The sequence below is a fragment of the Bombyx mori genome, chromosome 2, assembly GCF_030269925.1.
Source record: "Bombyx mori chromosome 2, ASM3026992v2".
Classification (NCBI taxonomy): Eukaryota; Metazoa; Arthropoda; class Insecta; order Lepidoptera; family Bombycidae; genus Bombyx; species Bombyx mori.
In genome coordinates this window covers 2,681,554-2,692,063 of record NC_085108.1, presented here as the reverse complement: position 1 = coordinate 2,692,063, position 10,510 = coordinate 2,681,554, and the positions used below count along the sequence as shown (strand labels likewise).

The window sequence follows — 10,510 nt, the reverse complement described above, 5'->3', positions numbered from 1 at the left end:
TCAGAGGTGTCAAGGGACACCCGGATGGAACGAAGTTCCTTTCGATTAATTAGTGAAGGAATTGTATTTTTTTTTTAAGTTATAATAATAAATTACGGCATTATGCAGAAGAAAAAAACAATACTATGAACTAAATTACTATTGTTGAAACGCTATCTCGAGAAACTGTACTCATTACGCGGACCAATCGGATACGAGCAATGTCACGCGATAAGCGCCTACACGTTGATTGGTCAGAATGACGGATCTAAAAAGTGTCGTGACAACTTTTCGTAAGAATTTTTTCCGTCTAGCCCCCTTTCACAACGCGCGTAAAGGAACTTCGTTCCAATAAATAAATAATATAAATAATCCCCGAAAAATGCCTGTACTTAACAAAAGCCACTACTTATATTAGATTTCGTTTTAATAGAGCTTTTTAATCAAGTCAAGAGCTCAGAGATAAGAGCGATAAATAAATCAAATTAATGTGATAAGTGATCGAAGCTTCTGTGCTTTGTGCTTACGGAACGATGAAAGCATTCGAGCTTGAGATTTCGATGGAATTGAAGCTTTTCTGCTAAGCTTTTGGTATTTCCTTGGTGAGTTGGTCTAAATTAATTGCTTAAGGGCGCTGATGCGTGTGTAACTTTGAGTAACAATCCTGCGAGGAAGGATACCGCAGAAGCTGCCGTAACCTTACTGGTATCACGGTATAGTTAAAGTGTAAGTACCTTTTTTTATTGCTTAGATGGGTGGACGAGCTCACAGCCCACCTCTTGTTAAGTGTACCGTATGTTCCATGGGGAGTGCTCTGAGGAATTGTTCGAGATGATACCGGCATCTCGTTTTTACCATCGCACCGCCCGCCACCGGAGTAGAGTTCATCCATACTACCTGGAGCCACTGCGGTCATCCACAGTGCGTTTCCAGAGTTCTTTTTTGCCACGTACCATCCGGCTATGGAATGAGCTCCCCTCCACGGTGTTTCCCGAGCGCTATGACATGTTCTTCTTCAAACGAGGCTTGTGGAGAGTATTAAGCGGTAGGCAGCGGCTTGGCTCTGCCCCTGGCATTGCTGAAGTCCATGGGTGACGGTAACCACTCACCATCAGGTGGGCCGTATGCTCGTCTGCCTACAAGGGCAATAAAAAAAAGCCCATAGTCATCTACAACGTAAATGCGCCACCCACCTTGAGACATAAGTTCTAAGGTCTCAGTATACAACGGCTGCCCTGCCCTTCAAACCGAAACGCATTACTGCTTCACGGTAGAAATAGGCGGGGTGGCGGCACCTACCCGCGCGGATTCACAAGAGGTCCTACCACCAGTAAATTAAAACCTAATTATCGCTATTTCCTTAAGCGTCTTTGTGCTGAGAAACACTAATGAAATTCTCTGCAACGGAAGTAGAAAGTTGAAAAAATGAGTATATCAGAGGAAGTGTGAAAGTGGCCCCGGTAAACAACAAATTAAGGAGCGGACGGTTAGCGTGGTATGGACATGTGACGCGCAGAGAGAAGATGCATGTGACTAGGAGATGTATGGAAATGGTAGTGCAAGGTAGAGGGGGAAGAGGTCGACCGAAGAAGACATGGATGGAGTGTGTGTATGACGATATGAGAGAGAGAGGAGTGAGTGTTGAGATGACGGCTGATAGAAGAGAATGGAAGAGAAAAATTAGCTGTGCCGACCCCACCTAGTGGGATAAGGTGGATATAAAGAAGAAGGAAGTAGTAAGTTGATATTACTCGTGTAAAGAAGAAAATATCGTATCGTTGTATCTATAGGACTTAATTTGCGAGAGAACGAGATAAAATCATTTTGAAAGTTTCACTTTTATATTGTTAGAAGATACGGTAGGCAGCGGCATTGCTGACGTCCATGGGCGACTGTAACCACTCACCATTAGGTGGGCCGTACACTCGTCTGCCTATGAGGGCAATAAAAGAAAAGAAGAAAGATATGCCGGATAACTAAGAAAATACTTAATAGGGGAAATTTGTTCCAAAGTTTTAACTTGATTGAGGTTTGAAACTGCTTTCCTTGTTCATCTAAGATAAAATCACCAGTTAATAATAATAATAATAAAACATTTATTTCAGAAAAAATCCATAAATTAATAATAATACAATAGTCAGCACACAAACAGTTCAACAATACAAATAGAAAATGAACAATATACTAATTCAATTAATTAAATATACAAAGGAAATGAATTAGAAACACATAATTATATCAATACAGTAGTAACCACTCTATGTCAATATTAGCTATCATTATGTCAATCAGTTAATTAATTTGGAGAAAAAATAAATTAAAAAGAAAATCATACACATTTCATAATGAGGAGTAAAATAATAATAAGGATATGTCAGTCTTGTCCGGTAATTATACACATCCATTTATGTTGGATCGGACAATCAGCGCGAGAAGCAATCATCCCGAGGATGCCATTACTACTGTTTCTCACTCGTCTTAAAAAAGTCTTAAAGTCTTAAGGGAGTGCATATAGTTTGTACTCGACCTTGTCTGGATGCTGCGCCAGGTGTATATGGTTTCTACTCGATCTCTATTTGTAACGATCGATCACGTCGGGGTCACCAATAAGAGAGCTCATATTGGTCCCTTCTTTATTTCGCCTGGTCGTGTTTTATGTAATTAACACCACAGTTGGAACAATATAAATTTTATTGTTGTAGCGGCATAAAGTAATTACATTAAATTAGTTATTTAACACGTTATAAATTATTTTTATGTTTTTCATATTTTGGCGGTAAAAAGGTATCGTGTCACAGACTATATCCTTTTTTTTACATCTCGTGCGTTCCGGCTTACGCATAATAAAACGCCACAGTCTGTTTTCGCCTTATCAGATCAGTTACAGAGATTTTACTTGAGATATTCCAGGCGGCCACATCGCTGAGCTGGACATGTCTAAAGAATACACGTGGAACGATCTGCTGAGACAGGTAAGTCATCGAAATAAGACAAAAATTAGAATCCGTGGGCATCAAATTTTTTTTATTGCTTGAATGAGTGGACGAGCTCACAGCCCACCTGGTGTTAAGTGTTTACTGGAGCCCATAGAGATCTACAACGTAAATACGCTACCCACCTTGAGATATAAGTTCTAAGGTCTCAGTATAGTTACAACGGCTGCCCCACCCTTCAAACCGAAGCGCATTGCTGCTTCACGGCAGAAATAGGTAGGTAGGGCGGCGTTACCTACCCGTGCGAACTCACGAAGTCCTACCACCAGTAATTAGGTCAATTATAATTTAAAATCACAATAATGGCTAGTTAGAAGTTCCATATTTAGTCACCGCAAAATCAAGGAAGATCTCGGACGAACCTTATGGCACTCGAATAATATTTCGATTTACTTGTGTAATCGATTACGACAAACAAAATCGATTATGGAATCGTTTTCCTAACACGTAGGTGTACCTACTCTCAATATATATTAGACGAGCGACCCGCCCTCGCTTCGCTTCGGAAACATTAAAACACAAATGAAACCAAAAAAAAAAATAAAAAAAAAATAAAAAAAGGTAGCCTATGTTCATCAGGGACAATGTCGGCTTCTAATGGAAAAATAATTTTTCAAATCGGTCCAGTAGTTTCGGAGCCTATTCGAAACAAACAAACAAATCTTTCCTCTTTATAATATTATATTAAGTATAGATATAGACTAGCGACCCGCCCTCGCTTCGCTTCAGAAACTTTAATTTATTATTGATTTCTGCACTATTTAATGGATGTTATTAACCTTCCTCTTCAATCACCCTATCTATTAAAAAAAAAAATGCGTGCGTACAAAGTACACATGTCAGAAGTGAAACTTTTTTGGCGAACTAATTTATAAGTCTTGCTTATATTTATACAAATCTAAAACTTTAGATTTCCGAGACTTAGAGGAAGGGAAAAAGGAAGATATGTTCCCGCCAAAAGTCTGTCAAATGTCAATCTCAAACCTCAGTGTTGACAGCTTCGATCAATAATAGTACTATTGATCGAAGGTTGACAGTCACATTATGTTTAGATTTTTAAATTGTAAATGACTAATATTTTGCCATTGAATTAAATAATTTAATTTCATGCTATTTGATTAATGTTCCAAATTCTTTTCATTTCATTTCAATTCCTATTAACATTTTTCACAAAAATAAAATAAAATAATAGGCTGTATGTTTGATGATATGGTCGCAGTATTTTATTCCTACCTAAGAGTGTTAGTAAAGCGGCACGTTCCTAAATTTGTACCACGCAACAATCATAGCCCCATCTGGTTTTCAAGCATACTAATTAGAACGCTTAAAGAAAAATTTAAGTACAGGTTGAGATTTCGCAAATTTGGTAATCCCCGCGACGAATTAACCTTTGTGTTGCTCAGGAAACGCTGTTCTAAGTTATTACGTCTAAATTATACCAGATACTTGGAGAATCTGGAGTCGTCTTTAGCATCTAACCCTAAGTTAATTTGGTCCTTTGTAAAGCATAAAAGAAGTGGAAAAATTACACTGCCCGGCGAAATGTCTCTTGACGACACTACAGCAACGAATGGATCTAGTATCTGTAATCTTTTTGCTGCCCATTTCTCCTCAGTCTATAATACGACCAGCATACACAGCTTTAATGAGTCTGTTGAGTCTTCAAATATGAATTTCTTGACATGCATTTCTGTCACCAAGTCTCAGATTTACAGGGTTTTAAAAAGACTTGATGTAAACAAGGGAGCGGGCTCAGATGGTTTACCGTCTATATTTGTTTCCAGGTGTGCTTACGCATTAAGCTCACCACTTTCAATTATTTTTAATAAATCTCTGAGCTCTGGTGTATTCCCTTTGGCTTGGAAACAATCACTGATTTTGCCGCTATTTAAGAGTGGTGACACCGGCATGGTGAAGAACTATAGGCCTATCTCCATTCTAACGGTTTTTGCTAAAGTTTTCGAAATGGTGTTGTATCCCGTTTTGTCTTGGCATTTTAGACAGATTTTTGCTACGGAGCAGCATGGGTTCATTAAGGCAAGATCCACAACTACGAACTTGTTGTCTTTTGTCGAGGACTTGACTCAAGGTGTTGACCATGGAGATTCATTAGACACTATATACACAGACTTTAGTAAGGCCTTCGACAGAGTTAACCACAATTTACTGCTGTCGAAGCTGTCATCGTACGGGATTGCTGGTACACTTTTGCATTGGCTTCAATCATATTTAACGAACAGATCGTCCACGGTTGTTGCGGGGGGTCACTCGTCGATGTCCTTCCCAGTTTTGTCTGGGGTTCCCCAAGGCTCTCATTTGGGTCCTCTACTTTTTAATGCATTCATCAACGACATTGGCTCGTGTTTTCGTAGCACAAAGTTCTATATGTTCGCCGACGACTTAAAATTCTTCAGGAAAGTAAACTCATCTCTTGACTCTGAATTATTGCAGAGGGATTTGGACAGTTTGTTTGGCTGGTGCAGTGCGAATGGCATGAGTCTGAATATCAGTAAATGCTATGTAATTCGTTTTACTAGAAAAAGACGCTCATTTTCCCGAACGTATCATATTAATGGTGCACCACTATCTGAGGTAGACTCTATTAGGGATCTGGGTGTGATCATTGATAGTAAGCTGCAATTCAGCACACATATTCAGAATATTACCAGAAAGAGCTTTAAAACATTGGGATTTATATTTCGCAATTGCAAAGATTTCAAAAAACCAAACACTAAGATCACAATTTATAATGCTCTCGTACGCAGTACCTTGGAATATTGCTGCATTGTGTGGAATCCTTACTATGAAATATACAAGAAACGATTGGAAAGTGTCCAGAAACGGTTTCTATGGTACTTGTCTTACAACTACAATCTGGGTAGGAAGTTACCCAGCTATGAAGATAGACTTTGCCACTTTAATTTAGACTCTCTTCTAAACCGGAGAAAACTAATGGGGGGTATATTTCTGTACAAATTAATTCATGGAATAACCGACACGCCTAATCTATTAACCCAGATAAAAATATCAGCCCCTAAGTACCTACCAAGAACGAAGAAATATAAACCGTTTATAAGAAAGCCCGCTCGTTCGAATTTAGGTGCTTACTCTCCCTTAAACAGAATCCTTTGGGACTACAATAATGTCCACGGTAGCGCGGTCTCCGTCAATGTTCCTTCGGAGTCGTCCGATTGCGTTGAACTTATTTTAAGTGAAATAGATGTTTTTTCTGATTGTCTCACTACTTACAGGAAAAATCTGTCGCGGATCATCTCCCAATTAAATTAATCATAAGCAATGAATGAAATGTATTCAAATCTTAGCTGTATATTTCTTTTATTTTTGATGTTAATGCACTGTCGATTGCACCTATAATTGAGGTGACATCAGCCATGAACTTTTGTCAATTTGTCAATGTTTTGTATTGATGATCACTTTGTTGGTGCAACTTAATAAATAAATAAATAAATAAATGATACATTTGCCTTTCCAGTTGGAAAAATACAACAACTACTACTACTGACATTTGACAAGTACTTAATTTCAATAGTAGTTTGATGTCACTTCCGTTGCATACCTGCGTGACGTTCTGTAAAAATTTTACCCACATGCGCCTAAAGAAGTTGCACTTCAAAAACCGCATCAAAATCCGTTGCGTAGTTTTAAAGATTTAAGCATACATAGGGATATAGGGACAGAGAAAGCGACTTTGTTTTATACTATGTAGTGATACCGTGTTCCGGGTCGTCTGTTCGTATTGGAGAGCATTAAAGCTGTCATAATATTTACATTTACAAATCATTACAATGATTACGATATGTATTATTTACCGTATCGCTTGAGCCTCTCTTTTTACTCCGTATCAAATAGCTGACGTTCTTGGCCTGTATGTGTAACTACGCCTTTCTATTGGACGAATTTTATCGATTTGTTTATAACTAGAGGTCCCGCAGTAGTCGAAATTCGACTATAATTAATTGGAATTGTAAGTTTGTACACTATTATGTTTGTATTTTATACTTCTATAATCACAAATTTCGCCAAGACTACACTACAAAAATATTAACAAAGACAAACAATATTTAATCTATTCTCAATTTGACAACAGACGTCAAGAACAAAAGTTTGACAATAAATCATAGACCTATATAGTAGGGACACGACATATTGTTCTATACGTACAATTGCTTATATAAATAGCACCCATTTTGAAGGCACACACATAAACATATATCTATCTCGTTCTTACTCAGCACTTTAACTCGCAGGAAAACAATATAACAGTATTTCAGTGCGTACATAAAATGAAACATGAATATACGTAAATGTCTCCGTCTCCGTCTAATGAGGCCGAAAATCCGCCATGTTTAGCGCGCCAAATGTCATTGTCACGTCAGATCGGCCGTCTGTTTTGGGTTGTACATTATTTATTGACTTTGATATCGATTTAATATGATTAATTATATAAAATTTCATAATTTATCATGCTTAAAACATACAAAAATAATAATTAAAACGTATTTTATAGGATCTCAAGAAAGTCGATGCCCTAAAACTATTATCTATATGTATTTAAATTCATTATGGAGCCCTCATCCGAAAAATCCATTTTTCGGTCGGAATCTATTGATCATGACACTAATCATAAATACCACTTTAAAATATGTCATCAAAACATATTTAGACATTCTGTTTAGATATTTCGGGAAAAAGCTACCGACAAAATCTCTTCGGAACTATTTAAATAAAATAGTTTTATTCCGCAGTGAGTAAAACACTATTGTAAATTTGTTAAATATTTAATAATTAAGTGATTTTAGAGCGGAAGTCACAAGGAATGACGTTTGTAATTAATGAATAAATGTTCTGTAGGTGTTTTTTTTTTCACGCGGTCCCTTGATAAGTTTAAAATTTGAATCACTCTCAAGCGAAAGTGATTCAAATGGTGCGGCGCACCTTCCTTGGGGTGCGCTGCGGTAGTATGTTACGGACTTTAGAGTCAGCAAAACAATTAAAATAGATTGTTATAGTCTAAGAAAAACACGTACTCAAAATACGATAACATTTAGCATACTAGAAATGGGCTGATGGCTTTGAACTACGCCATATCTTTATGTTTCGCGACAAACGACAACTTTATAAAATCAGTGTAGCAACTTTTAAAAATCATCATATCGTTTACTTGGCAAATTCGAAGGACGAACTTGTCTTAGATTTCACCCATCTAAATCATATCATATTTGCACATAACAATATACCTACTTACTTCCCATTAAAGTATAAATTCTACAAATAAATAATACTCAACAATATTTAAAATAAAATGAGCCAAGAACGTTTATCGATAAAACCTGATAACATTGAAATCTTTTGTACAGCACTAAAGCCGCCATGTTTTGTGGCCAGATGACGTCACAGTGGCACGAAATTTTGGTTGACGTTTCATTTCCATAGGTTTCCTACTTCATTGCAATAAATACCTATGCATGCGTGTGTGCGTCAAATACATGGTATGTAGTGTGTGTAATGTTTTCTTTATTGATTTAATGTATCTTTTATGCATTATTTAAAAAAAAAATTAGTATTGTGCACTTCTTCTCTTTTTTTCTTATAAGTGTGGAAAATTTCATACTCCTCCGTCCGCGCAATTTTCGTAAAAAGGGATACAAAGTTTTTGCTTCACGTATTAATATATAGATTACTAATCGATTCGTTTTTCATTGTACTTAGCTATTACAATAATATTAATAAAACAACAATACCAAAACAAGTTCTTTGTTTTTTTTATTGCTTACACGGGTGTTAGTGCTCACAGCCCACCTGGTGTTAAGAGGTTGCTGGAGCCCATAGACATCTCCGACCTAAATGCGCCATCCACCTCGAGAGATGAGCTCTAAGGTCTCAGTATAGTTACAACGGCTGCCCCGCCCTTCAAACCAAGACGTATTACGCTTCACGGTAGAAACACGCAGGGTGCCTACGCGTGCGGACACTGAGACACTGAGAAAATCCGGCGAGAAACTCAGTGGGCTGTGTCTGTGTGACTATGGTCCTGGCATTGTATATATTTAATAACACAGCTCTTAATTCTCAAATGCTATTCTATTCAGATGGAGGCCACAGTGAGAGATTCTAGAACAAAAGCAAACACGAAATCGAAATACAGTTGGTTAATTTCACGCAAGCCGAACACGTATTTACAAGGGAGTCAGAGTTTGGATAAAATCACGCCGATCCTACAGAAGGTGAGTCACGAGGGAATCACTTCAGGTCGCGGTTTGGTGCTTTTAGGTACCACAAGCACCGGTTATCATCCTCGTCGAACCCGTCGCTTGCGACGAAGGGCTCGACGAGCGAATTAACCCATAGACACAGCCCACTGAGTTTTTCGCCGGATCTTCACAGTGGGTCGCGTTTCTGCGAAAGATTCTGGCCAGTGTTAGCAACACTCCGGTTTGCACCTCGTGAGCTCACAATTTTTCTAATGAAATACGTACAAGATAATAATAAATTAACAATAAAATATACCACGCTATATTTATAAACATTAACAAAAGCATAACATTAACTGTCCCCTTCACACTCATAAGCTAGACCGCGCGAGAGAGAGATGGGTAGACTTTTCATGATGCGCATGCAGTGTGACGTCACGCCACGAGCTTATTCACAAACACTACACAAGCGCAACGTGTAAATTTGTTGAACGCGAGCTACATGGTAGGCGGAGTGGGGATGTTAGGTTTTATTTTCGTTACGGAATTTTTTGATTCGGTCGCCGTAGCGTAGTGTAGCGTCGTAGATGTAGCCCTTCTAAAGTGATTCCATTACCACCCAAAAGCGTTCTGATTCATTCATGTTGAATTTCAGTTGACACCGGAGAGCTGCGCCATGATAGCTGTCAAAATTGACAGACTGACAAAAGAACCAACGCATCAGACCTTTGCGGCCTTTGAAAAATTTGTTACGGAGCAATACAACATCCAAATGTTGTCGGAAAGCATCGGGCGAGCGAAAGAGACAAAAAAGAAAACGTCGAACAAGATACATCCGTATTCGGGAAGAGAAAGAGAAACAGAGATATCTTATGTGACCTGGTGAAATAATTCATAGATGTAATCATGTTGGATGTATTGACGATGCTTGTGGAATTAAATGCACAATTTGAATATTGAATTTCATCATTGAATATCAACAAAAAAAAAACAATATTATTAGTTAAAGCTTCAATCTTATCGAATGTCATATTTTTTTTTTTTTTTTTTTTTTATGATTGAATGATTACTGGTGGCCCGGAGGCCTTTCCAGTTTCACCAGGACAGGTGGGCGAGCAAAGGCTCAGCCAAGAGGGGCGGGATTTGCTAACAACTGCCCGAGCGCCTCCGAAGGAGACCTAACAACTCAAGAGCAATTGTTTTGCGAATGAATCTACTACCGGATCGGAATCGCGACCCGCTGAGAAGATCCGGCGAGAAACTCAGCGGGCTGATGCATGAGTTAGGTTGCACGTCGACCTCTTTGTCGAGTTCGACGAGTACGGT

The 10,510-nt window shown here is 38.2% G+C and overlaps 1 protein-coding gene across 12 annotated transcripts; it reads left to right on the top strand.

The window, feature by feature from the left end:
• The first annotated feature begins 485 nt into the window (after positions 1 to 485).
• LOC101741934 (uncharacterized) lies at positions 486 to 10,138 on the top strand. Of its 12 annotated transcripts, XM_062672945.1 has the most exons (5): positions 523 to 581; positions 2,890 to 2,951; positions 8,351 to 8,482; positions 9,083 to 9,217; positions 9,840 to 10,138. In XM_062672945.1, the coding sequence occupies exons 3-5, from the start codon at positions 8,459 to 8,461 to the stop codon at positions 10,068 to 10,070; spliced, it is 390 nt and encodes a 129-aa protein (XP_062528929.1). In that variant the 5' UTR covers positions 523 to 581; positions 2,890 to 2,951; positions 8,351 to 8,458; the 3' UTR covers positions 10,071 to 10,138. The 12 variants fall into 12 exon arrangements, 10 of the variants coding, with proteins under 10 accessions (XP_062528916.1, XP_062528933.1, XP_062528914.1 ...); XM_062672932.1 differs by lacking the exon at positions 8,351 to 8,482 and having other exon boundaries at positions 486 to 705; positions 2,764 to 2,951; XM_062672930.1 differs by lacking the exon at positions 8,351 to 8,482 and having other exon boundaries at positions 492 to 581.
• Positions 10,139 to 10,510: the final 372 nt, after the last annotated feature.

Excerpts from the sequence above, each read along its gene's own strand:
- LOC101741934 (XM_062672932.1), top strand. The coding sequence starts at position 2,913 with ATGTCTAAAGAATACACGTGGAACGATCTGCTGAGACAG. Across the intron at positions 2,952-9,082 it reads GGAACGATCTGCTGAGACAG|ATGGAGGCCACAGTGAGAGA; the intron begins GTAAGTCATCGA and ends TATTCTATTCAG. Across the intron at positions 9,218-9,839 it reads TCACGCCGATCCTACAGAAG|TTGACACCGGAGAGCTGCGC; the intron begins GTGAGTCACGAG and ends GTTGAATTTCAG.